At 54.1% G+C, this 24,009-nt stretch overlaps 2 protein-coding genes across 5 annotated transcripts in view; one reads left to right on the top strand and one right to left on the bottom strand.

Moving 5' to 3' along the window:
- The window catches only part of IL21R (interleukin 21 receptor), a 51,213-nt gene extending 45,909 nt beyond the window's left edge, over positions 1-5,304 (top strand). For all 3 annotated transcript variants that reach the window (XM_032243021.1, XM_032243023.1, XM_032243022.1), the window contains 4 exons: positions 456-633; positions 1,084-1,183; positions 1,902-1,983; positions 4,441-5,304. In XM_032243021.1, coding sequence (XP_032098912.1) covers positions 456-633; positions 1,084-1,183; positions 1,902-1,983; positions 4,441-5,190 — 1,110 coding nt within the window. In that variant the 3' untranslated portion in view covers positions 5,191-5,304. The remainder of the gene's footprint in view (positions 1-455; positions 634-1,083; positions 1,184-1,901; positions 1,984-4,440) is intronic.
- Positions 5,305-17,020: 11,716 nt separating this feature from the next.
- GTF3C1 (general transcription factor IIIC subunit 1) overlaps positions 17,021-24,009 on the bottom strand; it is an 87,350-nt gene continuing 80,361 nt past the window's right edge. Inside the window, exons 33-37 of one of the 2 annotated variants that reach the window (XM_032243024.1) lie at positions 21,570-21,850; positions 20,644-21,139; positions 19,929-19,980; positions 18,660-18,852; positions 17,021-17,963 (exon numbers count right to left, since the gene is read on the bottom strand). In XM_032243024.1, the coding sequence (XP_032098915.1) occupies positions 17,751-17,963; positions 18,660-18,852; positions 19,929-19,980; positions 20,644-21,139; positions 21,570-21,850 (1,235 nt within the window). In that variant the 3' untranslated portion in view covers positions 17,021-17,750. Of the gene's footprint in view, positions 17,964-18,659; positions 18,853-19,928; positions 19,981-20,643; positions 21,140-21,569; positions 21,851-24,009 lie in introns of those variants that run through there. The other variant, XR_004258215.1, reaches the window with a different exon arrangement.

Genomic DNA, 24,009 nt, shown 5'->3' on the forward strand with positions numbered 1-24,009 from the left:
TTGGGAATGTCAGTATGTCAACTCTTGGAATTTTCAACAGTTGAAGACACTCTCAATTGAGTTATTGAGACTTAAACCAATGCATCAGTTTAGAATGTCTTCAACTGTTGAAGAATTCCAAAAGTATACATTGCCTGGGATACTGCCAGACCATTGCCATTCCTGAGATATGCCCAGTACTGCAGGGAGAGTTCACTGCCAGGACCGTGAATGGGTGAATTGGAATCAAAGAGAAATCAAACAGAACATCCTATCACAGGCAAGGGCCAGGCAGTGCTGGTGAGTCTGTGCTGCCCATGCCTGAGTCTGGCTACTCAGGCATAAGCCTGATTCTTGTGGGAAGAAAAGAGACGCTCAGCCCCTCCGATGGAAGCTGGGAAAGAGGTGGCTCTGCTGGAGGCAGGGGCTGGCCTGGTTGCAGCCTGACCTGGTGCATCCTTTCCTTGTACTGGCAGAGTCCAAGGAGAAAGCTGATCTCAGTGGACTCAAGAAGTGTCTCCCTCCTCCCCTTGGAGTTCCGCAAAGACTCGAGCTATGAGCTGCAGGTGCGGGCAGGGCCCATGCCTGGCTCCTCCTACCAGGGGACCTGGAGCGAGTGGAGTGACCCGGTCATCTTTCAGACCCAGTCAGAGGGTAGGTGTGAAGCTGGGATGGACACCCCACTCCTGGTACCAAATCTTGTCCTGGTCTAGCCACCGTAAGCCCTGAGCTGTCTGGCACAGCTGGGAGGTATTCAGTTGTTCATCCCCAGATGTAGCCCTTCAGTGCCATTTCTAGAGCCCCTGCTGGCCAGGCCCTGTGCTGGATGCCAGCTGCTGCTTCTTCTGTTAGGCATTTGATACTCCTAACTCTGAAGTGGGAACAGCCCCATTTTTCAGATGAGATAACTGAGGCTCAGAGAAATGAAGTTACTTGCCTGGGATGAGGAATGAGAACAAGATTTGAACCATCTCACTTCAAGACACTAGCAGTAGCAGCCTCTCCCACCCCTTTCCACTCTACCCCAGACCCATTTCCCACCACGCCTACCGCACGTGGCCTCTGGTAGAGTTGGTGCCCTTTAACCCTTTGCTTCCCTTCCAGAATTAAAGGAAGGCTGGAACCCTCACCTGCTGCTTCTCCTCCTGCTTGTCATAGTCTTCATTCCTGCCTTCTGGGGACTGAAGACCCACCCAGCATGGAGGTGAGGCCATGAGGAAGGCAGGGAGGTGGTCGGGCTGGGCCGCTGCCCCTCTATGGCACACCCAGGGTTGGAGAACATGCCTGTCATCACGATCACAATGACGACGATGGGATAATAACCAGCTCACAGCCACTGCGTGGACACCGTGCAGGGCACTCACTTCACTCCCATGGCAGCCCTATGAGCTTGAGACACTGCAGTTGCCCCTGTTTTACAAATGGGGAAGCTGAGGCATGGAGAGGTCAAGGAATTTGCCCAAAGTCACACAGCTCCGAGGTGGAGAAATTGGGATTGAAACTCTGGGCCCTTAAACAGGGACCTCAGCTGTGATCTTGTCCAGTAGATTCTAAGCTTTGAGGCCCGTGGGGCATCAGGGGCCACCAGGTCGTGGTGAAGAGGTGGGTGCAATACTACACACCTCTGAGATGGCGTCTCTGTGCACTCCTGGGTGCAGATAAAGAAGTTGAGGCTCAGAAGGGGCAGCATTTGCCCAATGCAGCACAGGCAGCCAAGAACATAACCTCGATACCCCTCCAGGAGCCTGCAAGGGAGACTCGCTGCTCCCAGATGGAGGAACCAAGCCCTGGGGAAGGAGGGAGGCACCTGGGCTGTGTCTTGTGGTAGTCAGAAGCTCCTGTAGGATAAATCTGGGGAGTGTCCGAATGGGAAGCCAGGCTGGCCTCTGGTGAGTCAGGGCCTCACCCTTTCTGCCCCTCAGGCTGTGGAAGAAGACATGGGTCGTCCCCAGCCCTGAGAATTTCTTCCTGCCTCTCTACAAGTGCTACGGAGGAGACTTCAAGGTGAGCAACCCACCCTGTGATGAGTCCCTCTGAGCCCCTCCTTCTCTTCAGGAGCCCCACCCCCCCATCCCAGGCCCCCCAGTCTCACCCCACAGGCCTAGAGCATCCAGATCTCAGTCAAGCCACAAGCCAGGCCTTAGTTTCCCCATGTGCGAAGTGCAGACAGTTATTCTTGTGGTGGAGAATTGGCAGGAGAATTAAACAAGATCTGACCAGATATCCTTCAACTGTTGAAGAATTCCAAAAGTATGCATTGCCTGGGATCCTGCCAGACCATTGCCACTCCTGAGATATGCCCAGTCCTGCAGGGAGAGTTCACTGCCAGGACCGTGAATGGGTGAATTGGTACGGTGGCTCACGTCTTTAGTCCCAGCACTTTGGGAGGCCAAAGCGAGATGGTGCATGCCTGTAGTCCCAGCTACTTGGGAGGCTGAGGCAGGAGGATCGTTCCTAGGCTGCAGTGAGCTACGATCACACCACTGCACTCCAGCCTGGGCAACAGACAGAGACGCTGTCTAAAAAAAATCAAATCAAAAAGAAACATTAAGCAAGAGCATGCAGCATTGCCCAGCGCAAGGAGCCAGACTGGGAGAGGGAGTGAGGCTGGTGGTCTCAAGTCACAGATTGCCACCCCCCCCCACAGTGGCCCAGTCCTTTCCCAGGTGCCCTTAATCTGGGTTGGAGAGGGAGTGGGTTCTGGGAAGGGTCTGGCCTCCCGGAGCAAAACACACCAATCTTTGCCAAGCCTCCACCTCACCACCGCCCACCAGCACCCACAGGAGTGTCTGTGCCCATTTACAGCTGTGTCACCCACCCTGCAGCAGTGGGAGGGGCTGCTGCAAAGAGGATGTGGTGACAGAGGTGGGAGGGGCAGTCCCACCTGCTGCAGCCGAGCCTGAAAGTCAGACAATACAGACCTAGAGCACTGACTGGGCTCCTCCTGCCTCACTCATTCTCATATAGCAGCCCCTGTGGAGTGGGTGTTCCACTGCCCCCGGGGCACCCACGAGGAGGCCAAGGCTCAGAACAGGCAGGGAGGAACCTGAACTCCAACTCACGTAAAACCCACCATTTCCTCTTCCCTAAAGCTCAAATATCACATTTATTTTTGGTTGATTTTTACCAAGACTCATATAGCACTTGCTATATACCAGGGAGTCCACTAGGAGCATCACATACAGCGACTCACTTAGCCCTCACGACGACCCTATGGGTGGGTGCTATAATTAGGTCCATTTTCCAGATGAGGAAACTGAGGCACAGAGAGGGTAATTGGCTTAAGGGCACACAGCTGAGAAGTGACTTCAAATCAGTGGCGGTGGCCACATGACGGTTCAGATGAGTTTTTGAAGAAGATGAGCTCAAAACAGGGAGATTCCCATTCTCGGGGATTGTCCTTGCCAATTGCATGGGGATTCTGGTGTCATGAGTGGGAGTCCTGGCAGGGGAGGGAAGGAGGGTCCTTCAAGTTTAAGGGCCACTGCCTCAGCCAGCGTCACCTACATCCTTTATCCTCAAAGTGTACAAAGGCCTTTCCAAGTGGCTTTTCACTGATTCACTCCACTCATTAGTTAATAAACATTTATTGAGCACCTACTGTGTGCTAGACACTGGGGATACAGCCATGGACGGAAGAGACAAGACTTGTGCCTGGGGCCAAGTGTCTGTCTGGTGGGGACACATAAACCAGGAGAGCGCTGGGTTTCAAGAAACATCAAGGAGGAGGGAAAGGAGGAGATGGCTCAGGTGTCACTCAGACCTCAGGCCCTCCTGCCCTCATGTCTCCTTGACTCAGGTATCTTAGCTCCTGCTGGGGCTATGGGACCACCAGCTGTTTGAATGGTCAGGCTACTAAGGGTAGCAGCTCCCTTCCACAAGTGGGGAAACTGAGGCCCAGAGTAGGAGGGGGACACCAGTGGGGACCCCCACTATGGTGGGAGCACATCATGGTCCCGATTCCTCCCTCCCTCCCTCCCTCCCTCTCTCTCTCCCAACCCTCTCTGAGTGTCTTTGTCTATTTTCATGTCTCTTTCTCTCTTGATGTCTCTTTGTCTCTGTGTCTATGTCTTTCTGCCAGTTTAAACCCTCACCTTGGCTGGGGCGCAGTGGCTCACCCCTGTAATCCCAGCGATTTGGGAGGCCAAGGCGGGTGGATCACCTGAGGTCAGGAGTTCAAGACCAGTCTGGCCAATATGGTAAAACCCCGTCTCTACTAAAAATACAAAAATTAGCTGGGTGTGGGGGTGCATGCCTATTAGTACCAGCTACTTGGGAGGCTGAGGCAGGAGAATCACTTGAACCTGGGAGGCAGAGGTTGCGGTGAGCCGAGATGGCGCCACTGCACTCCAGCCTGGGCAACAGAGTCAGACTGTCTCAAAAGAAGAAAAGTAAAAAAATAAGAAAACCCTTGCTTTACACTCGTCCTGTGCTATGACTCTCTCTTTTTCTCTCACACAGAAATGGGTGGGTGCACCCCTCACCGCCTCCATCCTGGAGCTGGGACCCTGGAGCCCAGAGGTACCCTCAGCCCTGGAGGTGTACAGTTGCCACCTACCACAGAGTCTGGCCAAGAGGCTGCAGCTCACGGAGCTGCGAGAACCGGCAGAGCTGGTGGAGTCTGACAGCGCGCCCAAGCCCAGCTCCTGGGCCACGGTCCAGAACTCCGGGGGCTCAGCCTACAGCGAGGAGGGGGACCGGCCGTACGGCCTGCTGTCCATCGACACAGTGACTGTGCTAGATGCAGAGGGGCTGTGCACCGGGCCTTGCAGCTGTGAGGATGACGGCTACCCAGCCCTGGATCTGGACGCCGGCCTTGAGCCCAGCCCAGGCCTAGCGGACCCACTCTTGGATGCGGGCACCACAGTCCTCTCCTGTGGCTGTGTCTCGGCTGGCAGTCCTGGGCTAGGAGGGCCCTTGGGAAGCCTCCTGGACAGACTAAAGCCATCCCTTGCAGATGGGGAGGACTGGGCTGGGGGCCTGCCCTGGGGTGGCCGGTCACCCGGAGGGGCCTTAGAGAGTGAGGCGGGCTCGCCCCCGGCCGGCCTGGATATGGACACGTTTGACAGTGGCTTCGCGGGCTCTGACTGCAGCAGCCCTGTGGAGTGTGACTTCACCAGTCCTGGGGACGAAGGACCCCCTCGGAGCTACCTCCGCCAGTGGGTGGTCATTCCCTCGACACTCTCGAACCCTGGACCCCAGGCCAGCTAGTGAGGCTGACTAGCTGTCCAGAGCTGGCCACTGGCTACCGGGTCCTGAGCCAGAGACAAGGCCACCTGGGCTGTGATTGAAGACACCTGCAGCCTTTGGGCTCCCAGATGAGCCTTTGAGCCTGATGTTTACAGTGTCTGTGTGTGCATGTGTGTGCATGTGTGCCTGTGTGTGCATGTGTAGGTGCATATGTTTGCATGTCTGTAGGTGCATATGTGTGCATGCCTGTAGGTGCATGTATGTGCATATGTGCGTGTGTGTACGCACATGTGTGTGCATGTATGTGTGTGTGGGTACATATGTGTGCATGTGTGTAGGTGCGTGTGTGCGTGTGTGTGCATTGGTGCATGTATATGTGCATGTGTGTGCATGTGTGGGTGCATGTGTGTGCATGCATGTGTAGATGCATGTGTGTATGTGCATGTGTGTGTGTGTGCATGTGTGTGTTGGTGCATGTATATGTGCATGTGTGTGCATGTGTGGGTGCATGTGTGTGCATGCATGTGTAGGTGCATGTGTGTATGTGCATGTGTGTGCGTGTGTGTTGGTGCATGTGTGTGTGTCTCAGGTGTGGGCACAGTGACGTGTCCACGTGTGTGTGTGACTGCACGTGCCTGTGGACCTGGAGAATGCTCATGGTACTCTATGCATTCAGGGCCCAGGGAGCTCACCCGAGTGTACCAGGGTGCACAGCAAACGTGTCCGTGGGCAATGGATGACAACAGCCTTCGTCCTTGCTGGGGTCTTGTGTTACAAACCAGACCCCTCCAGGGCCTTGAGGGATCAAGGCATTGCTTGAGGCAGAGGCCAAGCCCAGCCCTCCAGCATCTGCCTCCAGGAGCTGCAAGAAGTTCATATGGTTCCTTGTCACCAGCCAGCAGGAAGGGAAAGGGGTTGCAGTGACCCCACGGTGACCTCACCCCAGGTTGGGAAGATTCTGGGCAACCCATGGAGGAAAGTCTGAATCTCGACTCTGATACCTTCTGGCTGTGCTACCTGAGCCAAGTTGCCTCCCCTCTCTGGGCTAGAGGTTCTTTGTCCGGACAGTGCGGAAGGCATGCCCCACCTGGGGGAAACTGGTGCTGTCACCTGTGTCTAGTACGCAGCCCAGAGCAGACCCTCAGTATACGTCAGCTTCCTTCCTTCTGAGGCCACAGCGGAGGCTTGCACAGGAGGTAGGCGGGGGTGAGAACACCCATCATCCCCGACAGCCTGGGCGCCCGTGGGGCTGTCCCGCCTGCAGAGGGCCACTTGGGGGGGTTTCCAGGCTTAAAACCAGTCCGTCTCGTCTCTTGGAAACAGCTCCCCAGCAACCAAGATTTCTTTTTCTGACTTCTGCTACTACGTTTTTAAAAATTCCGTTTGTGCACCCAAGAGATATTTATTAAACATCAATTACGTGGCAGGCCAAGGCTCATGGGACCCCCCTCCCCCGCCGTGGCACTCATGAGGGAGGGTGCGGGCCGAAACCAGGCAGTGCCCTCCAGCCGCACATCCTGCTGTACCCCCCCCCCCTGCCCCAATTCAGCAATTCAATCCAGCGTCTTACTTGTTCATCCTGGAGAATTAGAGGGAGGTCAAGTTGTGTGTCAATGATTTGTCAGAGAACCTGTTGAAATGTGAATTAAGAAGCTAAGAAAATACTTCTTAGCAACATTTTGTTTTACTTTTGAGACAGAGTCTTAGTCTGTCGCCCAGGCTGGAGTGCAGTGATGTGATCTCGGCTCACTGCAGCCTTTGCCTCCTGGGTTCAAGCTATTCTCCTGCCTCAGCCTCCCGAGTAGCTGGAATTACAGGCATGCACCACCACGCCTGGCTAATTTTTGTATTTTTAGTAGAGACGGGGCTTCCCCATGTTGGCCAGGCTGGTCTCAAACTCCTGACCTCAAATGATCTGCCTGCCTCAGCCTCTCAAAGTGCTGGGATTACAGGCGTGAGCCACCATGCCCAGCCCCTTAGCAAAATTCTCAAGGCACCTCACTGAATATCAGTTTAGTATGGAAGCTAGATGTAGATGCTAGGTATTGCATAAAACTCATCTCTCGCTCCTCTCTTTCTCTCTCTTTCTCTACACACACACACACACACACACACACACACACACACATTTTTAAAGAAAATATGTTGTTTTCCCCCCAAAGGGTGCCCATCCTAGAAGTGGCTTGGGTTTTTGAAGACCAAGCAAGGTTACAGCAGCAGAGAGTGTGATTCAGCTCCAGAGCTGAGAGATGGAGACATAGTCCTGGTAATAGCTCTTGAGCTCCTGGATCCAGCCATGCCTGAAACCACGTTTCTACCAGACCATTTAGATATGAGAATGGAAGTCATTATGATGTTCACCAAATATTTCCACCCCCTGCACCTGCACCCTGGGGAGTCTTGGGAACCTGGAGGAGGACCCCTGCCCTGGCCTAGTCCTGCTGTCCTCCCCAAAGGCCAGACTGCAAGTGGCAGGGCCGTGGTGGAGGAGCCAGCTCTGGCTTTTGGAGCAGGGTTGGGTTGGAAGTCAGCAGAAGTCAGTCCTGTTGAAGGCTCCTTTGTGACTCATCTGTGAAGTGGGGTAGTTGGGAGAGGTCGCTGAGAGAATGCATGAGAGTCCCTGGTGCCTCGCAGGAGGCTGGAAGATTCTAGAATGCTGATGGCTATAAGAGTGGGACTGTGAGCCTGGGATCGGGGAGTGTGAGACTCGGATGGGAGCGAGAGAGTGGAAGCACAGCTTCTGCATGGGGGAGCAGCCCTCACCACCCCTACACCCACACCTGCACCCTAGGGAGTCTTGGGTCCAGATGTGCTGTGGTTTTCACATCCTCTTGGGGGCATCAGGTTCCAGGAGCCACCTGTGGGTGCCACCTGAGCGACAGGCTCTCAGGACACCAGCACAGCTCTCCTGCACCCAGAGCTCGCCGGGTGAGGGAGGGGAACACGGATGGTTGGGGAGGGCCTGACTGAGGCCAGATGGGGGGTGCTCTGGACTGGAGCAGACGAGCCTCCTTAGAATCCCACCTTTGAAGGGAACTCAGCTCATAAACATGGGGGAGCGAAGTTGGAGGCTGTGCGCAGTGGCTCATGCCTGTGATCCCTGCACTTTGGGAGGCTGAAGCAGGTGGATCACTTGAGGCCAGGAGTTCAAGGCCAGCTTGGGAAACATAGCAAGACCCCATCTCTACAAAAATTATTTTTAAAAAAATTATCCAGGCGCTGTGGTGCTTGCCTGTAGTCCCAGCTACTCGGGAGGCTAAGGTGGGAGGAGCGCCTGAGCCCAGAAGCCTGAGGCTGCAGTGAGCTGTGACTGCACCACTGCACTCCAGCACGGGTCACAGATCAAGACCCTGTCTCTTAAAAAAAAACAAGTTGGAGACAAGAGCTGGCTCACCTAGAAGGACGGATTAGTAGGTGGGAGGGTGGACGGAGGATGGATGGATGTGTGGATGGATAGAAGGGTCGTATTAGGTTGGTGCAAACGTCTTTGCTATTACTCTTAATGGCTTTGATAACACGTTTGAAGGAAGAATGTTTGGTTGGATAGAGATAAACAGATACTGGAGACAAAGGTGAAGAGAAAACACAAGTCTACAGGCCAGCAACTCTATTTTGTTCACTACCTTTAGTCCCAGCCTGGCACATAGTAGGCACTCAATAAAGCCTGATTTGTAGCATTTGCTTATTTCCATGGTATAATTTCAAGTGCCTGATTTCAGTCTAAACAGAGTTGGGAAGAGATATACACAATCTGCTCTCTTGGCTGGTATGAGCGAGTCCCAGCTCACTTACGGATGGTAACCCAGACAGCACATCAAGAGGGCCAGGAGGCTTCAGGGAGGAGGTGGTGTTGGTTGGACTTTGAAAAATGAATAGGAGGCTGGGAGCAGTGGCTCATGACTGTAATCCTAGCACTTTGGGAGGCTGAGGTGGACAGACCATTTGAGGTCAGGAGTTCAAGACCAGCCTGGGCAACATGGTAAAACCCAGTCTCTACTAAAAATACAAAAATTAGCTGGGTGTGGTGGCACGCGCCTGTAATCCCAGCTGCTTGGAAGGATGAGGCAGGAGAATCCAGGAGGCGGAGGTGCAGCAAGCAGATGGCACCACTGCACTCCATCCTGGGCGACAGAGCAAGACTCTGTCTCAAAAATAAAAATAAAAAAAGGAAAAATGAATAGGAGTTGTCAGATGTACCAGTTATTTGGGGCAGAGGGAGGAGCTTGGACAAAGGCCTGGAAGTATGACTAAGGGTCAGAAGCAAGTGGGACTGGCGGCTCCTTGCCTTCCAAAGACCAGGCCAGGATCACTAAAGACCCTCACTTAAGAGGAAGGGGGACCCACTGCAACACTTTCCCAGCTGTGTTGGGAAACACTCCTCACCTTGCCGTCTGCAAGCGCCGAGGCAGACTCATCCATTTGACAGATGAAATGAAGGTACAGCACAGGCTGATGATCTGCCTGAGGTCACACACTGAATGAGTGGTCGGAGTCGGAACCAGAACTCTGGGCTCCTGAGGTCAATTTCAGTTCTTTTTCACCATGCTCTGCTGGGAAGCATGTAGATCCAGAGGTTAGGAAGGTTTAGCAGACCCCTGTGGGTGCTGCTGCATCTGCCGGTGCTGTAGCCTGGGGATATGGCTGACCCACGCTCTGGGAGTGGCTACGTGACCCAGGCCTGGCCAATAGGACATTCCTTCCCCCTGGCAACAGTACAGTTTAGGGACAGACATACCCTAGCTGGTTCATACTCTTTCTGCTGGGATTACTGAGCTGTAAAGAGGGGACTGGAGTGGTAGCAAGAAACACACAAGAAAGCAGAGCTGAGAGATGGAGACATAGTCCTGGTAATAGCTCTTGAGCTCCTGGATCCAGCCGTGCCTGAAACCACATTTCTCCTGGACCATTTAGATACATGAGTATAGAAGTCATTATGCTGTTCACCAAATATTTCCAGCTTTTGGCCTTCTGGGCACATGGCAGGATTGTGCCTCCTGACCCTCTGTAGCCAGATGGGGCCACGTGACTGGAAGGGACTAGCCAGTTGTGAGCAGAAGTGGTAAGTCTCACTTTTGGGCAGAGCATTTTTCAGGTGGCTGCCACGCCCCCTAGAGTGTTTTCCTGTCTGTCACAGAGACAGATGATGATAGTGACTGTTCCATCTGCCTGAATGAGGAGATACAGACTGAAATTTCAGTTCACTTGTGACAGACATGTATTGTGAGCAAGAAATCAATCCTTTGTTGTTCTAAGCTGCTGCAATGGTGCTGTTTGTTACCACAGCATAACCCCGCCTATCCTGACTGAAACAATGGGCTGATACATTTCCTTTTCTTACTTAAGCTGGTTTGAGGTGGGTTTCTCTCCCTTGCAGCAGAAAGTGTTCTAGCATTATTCTGATGTTATCCTCACAGTAAGGACTCTCCTTCCATCCTAAGGATTAGTCCTTGTGTCACTATAAAGAAATACCAGGCAGGGCTGGGATTACAGGGATCACACCTGTAATCCTAGCACTTCAGGAGGCCAAGGTAGGCGGATCACTTGAGGCCAGGAGTTCAAGACCAGCCTGGCCAACCTGGCAAAACCCCGTCTCTACTAAAAATACAGAAGTCAGTCAGGCATGGTGGTGCATGCCTGTAATCCCAGCTACTCAGGAGGCTAAGACACGAGGATCACTTGAACCTAGGAGGCAGAGGTTACAGTAAGCTGAGATGGCGCCACTGTGTGCCAGCCTGAGTGACAGAGTGAGATCCTGTCTCAAAAAAATAAAAAGAAAAAGAGAGAAATACCAGGGACTAGGTCATTTACACAGAGGCTCAATTGGCTCACAGTTCTGTAGGCTGTGCAGGAAGCTTCCAATCACAGCGGAAGGTGAGGGGGAGCCAGCATGCCATGCGGCAAACGCAGGAGGAAGAGTAAAGTGGGAGATCCAGACTCTTTTAAACAACCAGATCAGCCAGACTGTTGGCTCACACCTGTAATCCCAGCACTTTGGGCGGCCGAGGTGGGCAGATCACCTGAGGTCAGGAGTTTGAGATCAGTCTGACCAATATGGTGAAACCCTGCCTCTACTAAAAAAAAAAAACAAAAACAAAAATTAGCCGGGTGTGGTGATGTGTGCCTATAGTCCCAGCTACTTGGGAGGCTGAGACAGAAGTGCTTGAACCTAGGGGGTTGCAGTGAGCCGAGATCGTGCCACTGCACACCAGCCTGGGCCACAGAACCAGACTCCATCAAAAAACAAACAAACAAACGCCCAGATCTCCCATGAACTGACACAGGGAGAACTCACTCATCACCAAGGGGATGGTGCTAAGTTGTTCATGAGGGATATGCCCCCAGTTGTCACCCCCACCCAGGCCTCACCTCCGACATTGAGAATCATAGTTCAACATGCGATTTGGAGAAGACAGACATCCAAACCGTGTCACTGACCCCATTCAAAGGGACAAGAAAATCAGGCTCTAGCATTTCTCATGAGTGACCTGGGCAAGTCCTTTGCTGTCGCTGAGCCTCAGTTTTCTTAAAGCAGGGGTTAGAAGTCAGCCTCTCAGCTTGCTCTGGGAAGGAAGAGAGGGTAGGACGAGCCCTTATTAGATGTGAGTTGTCTTTGTGACTTTTTGTTTTTACACAGTCTCATTCTGTCACCCAGGGTGGAGTGCAGCGGTGCAATCTCGGCTCACTGAAACCTCCGCCTCCCAGGTTCAAGCAATTCTCCTGCCTCCACCTCCCAAGTAGCTGGGATTACAGGTGTGCACCACCAACCCCTGCTAATTTTTCTATTTTTAGTAGAGACGGGGTTTCACCATGTTGTTCAGGCTGGCCTCGAACTCATGACCGGAAGTGATTGAATCACCTCAGCCTCCCAAAATGCTGGGATTACAGGCGTGAGCTACCATGTCCAGTGAGAGGTGGGTTGTCTATCATCTTGAGCTAGGCTCTGGGTTAGAAGAGAAGAGGGCTGTGGCCCCAGCCTTTCCCAGTCTCCTTCCCAGAGAGTTCATAAATGCTTCCCTCCAGATGCCTTGACGCTTGCATTGCTCTCTGTGGTGATTCAAAGAATACATAAGCCCAGCTCCCCAACCATCTACAGTTTCTGCGAGATCTCAGCCTGGGATGCTGTCTGGGTGTCCCAGATGCTCTAACAAGGGAAGGAGGTGGAGGGAAGTCAAGGCCCAGAAAGAGGCAGTGATTTTCCTGGAGTCCATCATGCCCTGCCCCATTCCTGAGCGCCTTTTGGTCCCCCAGCTGGAGGTGAAAGCCCCTTCCTCCCTCCTATCTGGGGATGTGGTTTGCCTGGGCCCGGGTGCTGGCCCCCTGGTATGGCACAGCCCTGCACAGTCCACCCAGCCCCAGATGCACCGACAGAACCCAGGAAGGGGACTTCTGGTGGAAGATGGAGCAGCAAGCACATGCACCGCCCCTCCCAGGTGCCCATTCCACTCACAGTAAAGGAAGCAGGTGCTTCCTTCAAACTCTCAGCAGGGAAGAACAAGGAGAGGACTCATCTGCAGTCAGGAAATACCCACGCATTTGTGCAAGAAGAGAGGAGGGAGTGAAGTCTTTATTCAGACGTCACCTTCCTCCTCCACGGGGCCTACCTGGGTTGGGCCCTTTATTCAAAGTGCAGCACCCCACTGCGTGGTTTTGTTTTTTTCCATCACACTTATTACACCCTCTAATACGTCTGTTATTTACCCATCATATTTACTTCTATCCCCACTAGAGCAGGGATCTAGTCTCTGCTGGGTCTCAGAGCCTAAAATAGTGCCTGGTATGGAACAGGTACTAAAAAATATAGAATGAATGAATGGATCCATCAATCAATTAATGGTAGAGTAGGACTGGCAAAGCAGTGTGTGGAGAGGAGGAAACCCTCTGCCCCAGACCTAGAAAGGGCACTGAATGAGGTGCAGAGATGAAACAGGCCTCCCAGGAAGTCTGCAATCAGGGCCAGAGCTCTTCCTCCGTTGCTGAAACCATGGGACGAACATGGGTCTCCTCCGTCTTTAAGGGTGACAAATGTGAAGGTTTTTCTTTCGAAAATTGATGGCCCCAGGCCAGGCGCGGTGTGGCTCACGCCTGTAATCCCAGCACTTTAGGAGGCTAAGGGAGGTGGATCACCTGAGGGCAGGAGTTTGAGACCTGCCTGGGCAACATGGCAAAACCCCATCTCTATGAAATATACAAAAATTAGCTGGGCATGGTGGCATGCGTCTGTAATCCCAGCTACTTGGGAGGCTGAGGCACGGGAATCGCCTGAGCACAGGAGCTGGAGGTTGCAGTGAGCCAAGATGGCGTTACTGCACTCCAGCCTGGGTGACAGAGAGAGTCTGTCTCAAAAACAAACAAACAAAAAAAAAAAAAAAAACAACAACTGATGACCGCCGATAAGAAACCCTTTCATCCTACTCTTTAGTCTCCCAGCACAATGCCTGCTCCCCTGCCACCCCAAAACAAATCCCATCCCTGGAAGGCAGTGTGACGGGGAGGTCCCTGAGGCTGGCAGCCTGGAATGGCAGCAGATCCGCTTTCCAGCCTCCGGCCCTGTGGACATGACTTTACCTCCTGTGCCTCAGTTTCCTCATCTATGAAATGGGTATACTGATCAGACGTCTTAGTGCTGTTGCGGGGCCAGGAGTTAGTGTGTGTAACGTGCCCAGAACAGTGTCTGGCATCTGGAAGGCTGAGGAAATCTTGTTGCTAGGACATCATCTATTTTATGGAGAAGTCATGCCTCACCCCAGTCAGCTCTTACTGGTCTCACCCTGGAGACAGAAATGGACCAAGAGCACAGACACGGGAAACCAAGACGAAGCAACGGAAAACAGAGACAGTTGGGCGGCTGCTGCCACCTGCTGGGGAGCAGTGCAATCTGCAGGTGTCGGCTGAAGGCGGAGCCCTCGAGCTCTGCTGTCAGGGAGGAAATGACACACAAGTGCATGGACCCTGGACAATCGTCACAGCAGCCCTCTGTGGTAGGGAATAGGGGCGATGAGGATGGTGTGAACTGGCAGGGGTTTAATTCAACAAGGCTGACTTCTACCCTTGGGGTGGATGGACCTGCGTTGGGCACTGGGAGGTGAGGGAGGGAGATTCCATGCATGCATGCGTGCGCACACACACACACATCCACACAGCCAAACACATACATACACAGCACATATGCAGATTCACATTTGCAACTTCAAAACGTTCACGGACAATGGGATATGTTTAAGTTCCATCAAAGTCAAGACACTTTGGTGAGCGAGGAGACCAGCCACTCAGCTCCTCCCTAAAGAACTGAGGGTCCTGGGAATTTTACCCTGGCGATGCCATCTTTTTTACATTATTAACTGAAGAAAGGTGCCCTTCAAAGGTTTTTTTTTTTTTTTTTAAGATTAGGAAACAAAAAGAAGTCAGAAGGAGCCGTATCAGGACTGTACGGTGGGTGCCTGATTTCCCATGGAAACGTTTGCAAAACTGCCCTTGTTTGATGAGGAGGGAGCAGGGGCATTGCTGTGGTAGAGAAGGACTCTCTGGTAAAGCTTTACCGGGTGGCTTTCCGCTAAAGCCTTGGCTGCTTCCTCAAAACACTCCCATACAGGCATGCCGATGCGGACGTGGAGGGAGTCCCTGAGCGGCAGTGAGCGGCGCTGAGGGCGTGTTTTATGTCGCATGGCATCACAGGCCCGGGCTTCCCAGGGCGTGCACTGACAGATATGGACGGAAATGGGGAGAGGGAAACCGGGAGGGGCCCTGAAGGAGAGGGGCCCAGAGCCTTCAGCAGGATTTGAAATGTTGGATTTGGCAGAGAATGCATTCATATACTTGCTTATCTAAGAAAAAGAAAATAGAATTAAGAGTGAGAACGCGGGACTGGGGGTACAGGGAAGGACACAAAGCCAAGGTGTCCAGGCCTCGCGCAGGTGCCCAACTGGGCTGTGCATCCCCTGCTCTCTCTGCAGGAGACCTGCAGCAACCATCTAGCACTGCTCTGGCAGCTCCAAAAGGGCCAGAGACCCATTTTTGCCTCTTTGTAGGTTTTACTTGGTAGATAGTGCTTAACATTTCTGCCAGATTTCCATTCCTTCACAGCCTGGGCATACACGTTTTAGTTTTCCACAGTTGCTATCACTCCCTAGTGTTTAACCCAAGGCCCCTTTCCTCTCATTTGTTACCTGCCTGGCCCCTGAAGGCATCTCAATTCACAACTACTGGTCAATGCTGTGGCTTCTGGAGACTTCTGTGCAGAGCTTGGAAGGGCAGAGAGCTGCCTTGGAAGGATGGATGGATGGATGGATGGATGGATGGACAGATGGGTCGGTGGATGCACAGATCAATGGACAGATGAGTAGGTGGATGAATGGATGAATGGGGGTGGGTGGGTAGATGAGCAGATGGATGGATAGGTGAATGGATGGATAGATGAGTGGGTGGATGGATGGATGGACAGATGAATGGATGGATGGGTAAGTGGACAGATGGATGAATGGGCAGATGGATGGATGGATAGATGAATGGACAGATGAATGAATGGATAGGTAGATGGATGGATGGACAAATGGACAGATGAATGGATGGATGGACAGACAGATGGATAGATGGGTGGGCAGATGAGAGGCTTCATGACGGGTAGGAGGGAGGGGAAGAGGGAACAAGACCATCCCTGGGCAATGGCTGTAGGAATGTGGGCTGGTGTTCACAGAAGCCCCATCTCACCACCTGAGAGCTGTCCCCATCAACCCTACGTCCTATTTCCCAACACAGGCCCACACTCTCCCTCATCTGGGAGGCACAGGCAGAGAAGGAAACCTGGTTGAACCAGACCGTGCACTTGCACCCAGTGCTCTTCAGCTCTTCCCCCCGTTCTCACATGGGAAAACTAAGGCTCTGAAAAGTGGATGCGGTGGTATTTTAAGAATCATTTTCTGGATTCCCAAACCTTTCTTCCACCACATCACACATTCCCAAATAATTAGCATTTGCTCAGTATTTTATTTTTGAAGCAGACCACATCCACTATTCTACATGACTGCCTCAAAAAATTCCAAGGAACATTACTGTTTCTTAAAGTTTAAATGAAACTTTAAAGAGAAAAAAAAAAATGGACGCTAAGGCCTGAGCAGCTTCGGCAGTAGGGGGGGCTCACCCTCAGGACTCCAACCCCCAAGACCCTGTCTTCGTCCTTCCTCGCCCACAAGTGCGGCCCAGAGTGGCCCTTCCTGGGTTGGAAGGTGGGTCAGGTCAGGGGTCCTAAGGGCACATGTTCCCCAGGGAGGACACTTTTCTAGGTGAGAGAAGGTGCAGGTGGATGTGACACACAGATGGCTGGGGCAGGGCACATCCCACCTACAGGGAGCGGCCTCTGCTCAGCACTTCTGTCGCAGGCAGAAAGCTAAGCCCGTTGTTATTGGAACTTTCCATTTTAAAAGAAGACAGACATCTGAATTTTTTTTTTTTAATGTGAAAACTCTACGTTTAAAAAATGTTGACAACTAACTTAAAAAAACGTAGTCATGCGCATTCAAGAGAATTTCAAGGGGTCAGGTCCATCCTGCAGGCCCTGCCGAAAGTACTGGCTGTGTGAGCCGACGTGACGGCGGGCCTGGCGCGGGGTCGGGAGCAGCTCTGTGGGGGGCAGGCCTGGGGCCAGCCGAGAAGGTGGTGAGAGAGCTGCCCGTGCCATCTCCATCCCGTCTCTCACCTGCTGGCTGAGGCTGGGCGGGGCTGCCGAGCTTAGCATCACGGCCTTCCCTCTTCCTTTGGTTTCAACGGGAACAGCCACTCCAGGTTGTTCTGCAGCGAAAGCAGGGAGTCCCCTAGGGGAATCAATGGTTCTTTAGGAAACACACAAAACAGAATGGATTTTTACTTCCCTTTAATCAAAAAATAAATAAATCCACTCCACAGGGACTTTTTTTTTTTTTTTTAATGAGGAAAAAAGGTGAAAGAACAAAATAAAACAAACAAAACCAAAACCTACAGGGACTCATTTCTGGCCCACAGGGAATCAGCAGCCAGGCGGAGGGACACGAGAGCCAGCCCAGCCGGGCCTGCCAGGTGACTCACAGGCCAGAAAGGAAGCTCCAGGCTCCGCTCTGGGGCGCTCAGTCCCACCCAGGGGTTGGGATGTCCTGCCTGGGGAGGGGCCGCAGTCCCCCGGGGGCCCCCTGACAGCAGGGCACACTGCCACTATTCTGCAAGGTGTATCCCACAAGGCCCTTGCTCTCAGTGGCACTCGGGCACTCAAGGAGCCAGGAGACCCTGCCTTGATGGCTGGAGTCTGGAATGTGAGGTGTGCACAGGCGGGGCCAACTCCAGAGACCCCGAAACAAGATTACCAATTCCCGGTGTGATCAGGCCAGTCCCCAGGAGACAGGCCCAGAAGAGCCTGGGGCACTGGCAGGTGGAGAAGCCCCTCTTTCCAGAGTTCCAGGAGAGTGGGAAACGTGTCGGGCTGGGGCTCTGGCCAGAGCACCCGTCCCCTGCTGCAGGAGGCTTGGCAGACCCAAGGCCGGGGCACGGTGGGGTCTGCCGAGCACCAGGCGGGGTGGCGTGGCAGGCAGTGGCTGGGAGGAGGGACGCCCACAGGGGTCCTAGAGGTGGATCCACTTGTTCCAGTTGACCTCGTGGGGAAACACACGGCCCAGCCGGAGGGTACAGTCCAAGGTGGGCTCGTAGAAGGCCATGGGGCTCTCGCCCAGGCTGGAGGGCGCCTCCACTTCTTCCACCACAGGTGTAGAGAAGAGTGAGACGGCCCTTGGCTTTCTCAGCCAGCACTTCCGGATGCAGCCGAGGGACTCCAGGCCCTGCAGACGTCAGACACACAGGTTATAAGGGCACGACACTGCCTGCTTATTGATTTATTCTTCAAGCGTTTATGGAGTGAACTCTCTGTACTAGGAAGCCACTTCCCAGAGCTGGGGGCACCTGAACCGGGCATGAGGCAAGTGGGGATGTACCAGGAGGGTTCAGGCAAAGGCCCTGGCAGCAGAGGCAGTGGCCTGAGCGTGGGGCCACCATGCTGAATGTCATGCAGGCCTGCAGTGGGGCTGCATCCCAGCTTCCTGTGAGCCAAGACTGGCTTCCAGGTGAGGTTTTGTTTGGCCCGTGGGGAATCCGACACTGAACTTCAAACTCCTAGTTGCCAGGGGAGCTGGAGGCCCCAAGCCATGCTGGGCCCTGGGAGCACAGAGCAGCTGTCAGCCAAGCAGGAGGCAGCCGCACCAGGGCGCAGCTCCTTGACCAGGGGCCCTATGGGCTTGAGTTAGTGGCCCTTGGCACAGAGAAAGCATCAGAGACAAGCACCCCAGGCACCCCATCTTCCAGCCTGGCCAGCAGCATGGAGCAGCTAAAGGACACTGAGGGATGGCCTGAGAAGCAGGAGCCCAGGACAGGCTGGGGGAGGAGGTACAGGTAGGCAGCATGGTGGTCCTGCATGCTGCACATCACGGCCGGGCCCTCGAGTCCACCCAGCCCCTGCTGAGCCCGGGAAGGCCTCACACCTGGAGCAGCTCCAGCACGGCGACGGGCTGCAGAACCCCCTGGTAGTGGCGCAGCAGGCAGCTCTCGGGGATGCCAGGCCTGGTCATAATGTGGTACAGCATGGCCTCCATCATGCCCTTGCACACAGGCAGGTTCAGGTGGCCGTCCACCACACGCCATGGCCGGCCGACGAAGGAGACGCTCTCACAGTCCCTGCAGGGCGAGGGCTTGGCATCAGGGCTTGGCAGGGACGGGAGGGCAGCTCGTTCAGACAGAACACTGAGCCTTGGGGGTATCCTAGGCCTGGCCCAGGTCACAAGGCTAAGATTGGCCACCTCCTGCTCTCTGCTCTCCAAACGCCCCACTTCTTTCCTGTCTGGACAGAGGAGCCCATGACCGCCAGCTGGATGGAACCACGACGTGGGGTTCTGCTCCGACGCAGCTGTAGCCGAGGCCTCGTGGAGCCCACACCCGAGGTCCCCCCACACTGGCAAGAGAGGGACAAGGGCTGGGACTCCTGGATTTGCCAGCTCTCCTGGAAGCCCGGGCAGCAGCCACCTCCAGGCTCTGGCGTAGCTCACAGGGGTGTAACTCTGAAGCTCTGCTCCGTGCCATGTGCAGGGTTCCGGGCATGCTTTCCTCGGAACAGATATTTCTGCTACTAAATCAGGGACTGAACAGTCACTCGGGACCCAGGAGTGGGGTGGACCCAGAAGAGCTGGACACTCGGCTCTCATCACCACGGCTGGGCCCTGGCAGGGGCACAACTGAGCTCCTGAAAGGCAGGATAGGACACAGGGCACTTGGGCCCTGCCAATCCAGGGTCAGCGCACACACTCATGGCAGGCACCCCTACCAGAGTGGCTTTTGTGGCCCCCTTGCCTCCTCTAATTCTGGGGCACAGCTGCTCCTGGGGGCAGCTAGGCATTCAGGGCTTATCCCTCTGTGGATCTTTGGCTCATCTGCAGGAGTGGGTGAGGGGCCTGTGGGCCGTAAGGAACTTGGCGGTGAGGCGCGGCTGATGGTGCCAGGTGTGGTTCTCCGCCAGCACCCTCGGCATCCTGAAAGCACTGCTTGTTCCAAGCTGACCTGGGTGCTGCCAGCGCCCAGCACACCTGCTGCTCGCCCACTGCACCCCTCCAAGTGTCCCTGCCGAGAAGCACGGTGCTGGGCAGGCTGTCAGAGCCGGGACCTGGGGAGAGACCCTCGAAGACCCTCACGCAAATCCTTACACTCGGGCCTGGTCAAGAGCCCCGCCGCAGGCCCTGGAGCCAGAAGCCCACACTCACCTTTCCCGAGCTGCCTGGGAGATGCTGCTGGCTCCAAAACTCTCTGTGAACCCTGAGGGAAGAGGAAGAGGATGTGAGATGCTTGGAAAGGCAGGGAAGCCATCTCTGCCTCCCCGCCTTCAGCATGGTACCCAGCACCCAGCATGAGCTGGGCACCTCGAGGTTTGGGGATGAAGTGTCAAAAAAAAAAAAGGACAATGATCATCTACTCACAGAGTGGCCACCCTGGAGGTGGTGGGGCCGGGGAGACTGCCACAGACAGCGCCCCAGGCCCGGATAAGCCCCACACCGGAGGAAGCCAGCGAACACCTCATTTCCCACCCAGAAGCCCTGATCACAAGGGTAGTATAAAACCCAAGGCAGAAACACCCCAAAGAAAACAAAAACGCCCAGGGAAGCCACATGAGAAGGCCGCTGCTGATGACAGATGGCTCCCGAGGAAGGCGAGATCCCCACGCCGTCGCACACGCCGGACCCACCGCCTGAGCTCCTGCTCCGGAACTCACAGCGCTGCCTGGGGAGTGGGAGGCCTCTGTCCTCCCCTGGAAATGCATTTACAGGCAGCATCCTCCCCGCAGGGCTCAGGCTCTGAGAAGCTGAAATCAAGCCCCTTTTTCGCCAGTGGCAGGCCCCCTATCCGGGAGGAAGGTGTGCGGCCCATCAGGGAAGCGGAGAGGGAACGTGCGGGTGGGGTGGGGGACAGGGCGTGCGGTACCTCTGGGGTCTTCAGTGCCCTCTGGAGGCTGGGCCTGGCCACTCAGCTGCTCTTGGCCTGGGGAACTGAACTCCCCAACACCCTCTTGGTCTTCCTGCACAGCCTCTGCCGCAGCCGTGTCTTCAAGAGCTGGGGGTGGAGATGGGGCCTGGGCCTCTGCCCAGTCTTCTGCTCCAGGCCCGAGGCTGGAGGCCAAGTTTGAGTCCTGCAGCGCCGGCCTCTTGGCAGGGGTCTCCCCGATCTCACTGGCCCAGACAGCATACCTCTTGGTGCCCCGGGGGCTGTGAGAAGGGGGTGCCTGCCCCTCGGGAGGCCCGTCCTGGCTGGAAGACCCCTCCAGGGGTCTGGCCTGAGGGTCTTCTCTCTGGGCATGGGCGTCCTCCTCTCTGTCTTTCAGCCTCACAGAATGCAGGAGCCAGGGCCAGGCAGAGCCTATGGCCACCAGGCGCACAGTGTTGCCGCCGACCTCCAGCACCTGCTGCTGTTCCAGGAGGGCCTGGGGGGGCAGGAGACAGGCGGCGTCTGTGGGGAGCCAGGGATCCCCCGCACTGGTGATGGGGGATGAGCAGAGTGGCTTCCCCTGTCCACTGGGTTAAGTCCCTGAGCAGCAGGTCCACGAGGCGGGCCCGGCTCCCAGCCCCGGGGCTGCCCCTTCTAGCCCCGTGCCTCGGAGGAGCCTCTCTTCCTCCCTAGGCTCAGCCTGGCCGCTCTCGAACCACGTCAGCTGTGTGACCCTCAGGGATCCACAGCTGCACCCTCAAAGCAGACGTGAAATGCCCCAGTTTTCAAACCTTAACAACTAATTCAATGCTTAAAAAGAATGCACCATGCTATGCCCCACATCAAGCCCATCCTCGGTGTGCAGCTGGCCTGGGAGCTGCAACTCCGGCTTCAGTGACATCCGGCTAAGCTACAGCACAGCTCACCTGGACGCAGTCTGCGAACGTCCTGGTACGCCCACCACCTGGCTGCTCCAAAGCCGAGAACCGTCTGCGCAGCTCCTCCTTGTCGATCCCAAAACAACCCATGGCTACAATGGCTTCCAGGATCTCCAAGGCAGCAGTCAGGTCTTCAGGACTATACCCAGAGAGCTCCAGCCGGAGGACAAACTCTTCCAAGCTGCAGGTGTTTTCCTGGGGGCTTATCAGCTTGGTGAATGTGTCAGGGAGGCAGGAGGTTCCCACCGTTAGCTCTTCCAGAGGAGCAGCTGGGAAGACACGGAGGAAGATCAGAGGCAACCCGACAGAGGCCCTCGTCCCCCCGCCAACGCACAGGCCACACGTAGGAAAGGCACGCTCCAGCGCACAGGGGTCACTGCTGGGTGGACGGGTTGGGCCCCGGGGAGTCAGGCTCCTCATCCGTGACCCCAGGCCCCTGCCTATAGCTGACTGGATTTCTCCTGGCCACTATGATTTTCCTGCTCAAGATATAAAGTGAAGGGCACAGAGGCCGAGGACCAGGGTTCGGGAACTGTAAAGCCCAGTGCTGTGGTGGGGAGTCCTTGACTGGGGACTCCTACATTTCCTACGGCTGGCTTCTGTTGCTTCCTATGGAAGACGTTTCTGCTAAGGCCATAATCGATAGGTTACCACTGCATTTTTACCCAGTCCAAACTCCAGACAAAGTACAGAATTCTAATTGTGGTTACAAAACATATAATGAACACCATCAGCTTCACAAGCACCTCACTTTATTGTGCTTCATGGATATTGTGGTTTTGGGTTTGTTTTTACATACTGAAGGTTTGTGGCAGGTCTGCATCAAGAGCGTCTACTGGTGCCACGCTCCCAATACCGGGTGCTCCATTTGTGTCTGTCATGCTTTGGTAATTTTCATCTCTCCACTTTTTTATGATTATCATATCTGCAACGGTGACCTGTGATCAGCGATCTTTGACATTACCACTGTAATTGCTCTGGGGCACCATGAACCACGCCCACATAAGACAGCAAACTTAACTGATACATGTCATGTGTGTTCTGACAGCTCCAGTGACCAGCCATTTCCTACTTTCCTCCCTCCCTGGGGCTCCCTATTCCTGAGACACAACAATATGGAAATCAGGCCAATTAATAACCTTACCATGGCCCCTCTGTGTTCAAGTGAAAGGCAGAGTTGGACAACTCTCACTTTACATCAAAAGCTGGAAATGATCAGGGTTTGTGAGGAAAGCATGGTGACAGCCAAGACAGCTGAAAGCCAACGTTAGTCAAAGCTGTGAGGGCAAAGGAAAAGCTCTTGAAGGAAATTCAAAGTGCTACTCACGAACAATAATAAAGCAAAACAGCCTTGCTGCTGACATGGAGAATGTTTCAGCGGTCTGGATAGATCGAATCAGCCTCAACATTCCCTTATGCCAAAGCCTAATCCAGAGCAAGCCCCTAACTCTCTTCAATTTTATGAAGGCTGAGAGAGGTGAGGAAGCTGCAGAAGAAAAGGTGAAAGCTAGCACAGGTTGGTTCATGAAGTTTAAGAAGCCGTCTCCATAACAAAAAAATATAAGGTGAAGCACCAAGTGTGGAAGAAGAAGCTGCAGCAAAGTGTCCAGAAGATCTAGCCAGGATCAGTGATGAACGTGTATACACTAAACTGATTTTCACCGTACACAAAACAGCTTTATATTGGAAGATGCCATCTAGGACTTTCATGGGTACAAAAGAAAAGTCAGTGCCTGGTTTCAAGGCTTCAAATGACAGGCCACTCTCTTGTTAAGAAGTAATGCAGCTGGTGACTTTGAGTTGAAGCCAATGCTTATTTCCCATCCCCAAATTCTTAGGGCCCTTAAGAATTATGCTAAATCTATTCTCCCTGTGCTCTATAAATAGGACAGCAAAGCTGGATGACAGCACATCTGTTTACAATGTGGCTTACTGAATATTTTAAGCCCACTCTAGAGACCTACTGCTCAGACAAAAAACATCCCTTGGCCAGGTGTGGCGGCTGATGCCTGTAATCCCAGCACTTTGGGAGGCCAAGGCGGGTGGATCATCTGAGGTCAGGAGTTTGAGACCAGCCTGGCCAACATAGTGAAACCCCGTCTCAACTAAAAATACACAAGTTAGCCAGGTGTAGTGGCACACACCTGTAGTCCCAGCTACTCGGGAGGCTGAGACAGGAGAATCGCTTGAACCCGGGAGGAGGAGGATGCAGTGAGCCAAGATTGCACCACTACACTCTAGCCTGGGCAGCAAAGAGTAAAACCTCATCTCAAAAAAAAAAAAAAAAAAAAAAAAAAGATTCCTTCCAAAACAGTGCGCTGATTAATGATGCCCCCTGGTCACCCATGAGCTCTGATGGAGATGTTCAAGGAGATGAACACTGTTTTCATGCCTGCTAACACAACATCCATTCTGTACCTCATGGATC

Source organism: Sapajus apella, unplaced genomic scaffold (genome assembly GCF_009761245.1).
Source record: "Sapajus apella isolate SASKATOON/1434 unplaced genomic scaffold, GSC_monkey_1.0 scaffold51, whole genome shotgun sequence".
NCBI classification, from domain to species: Eukaryota; Metazoa; Chordata; class Mammalia; order Primates; family Cebidae; genus Sapajus; species Sapajus apella.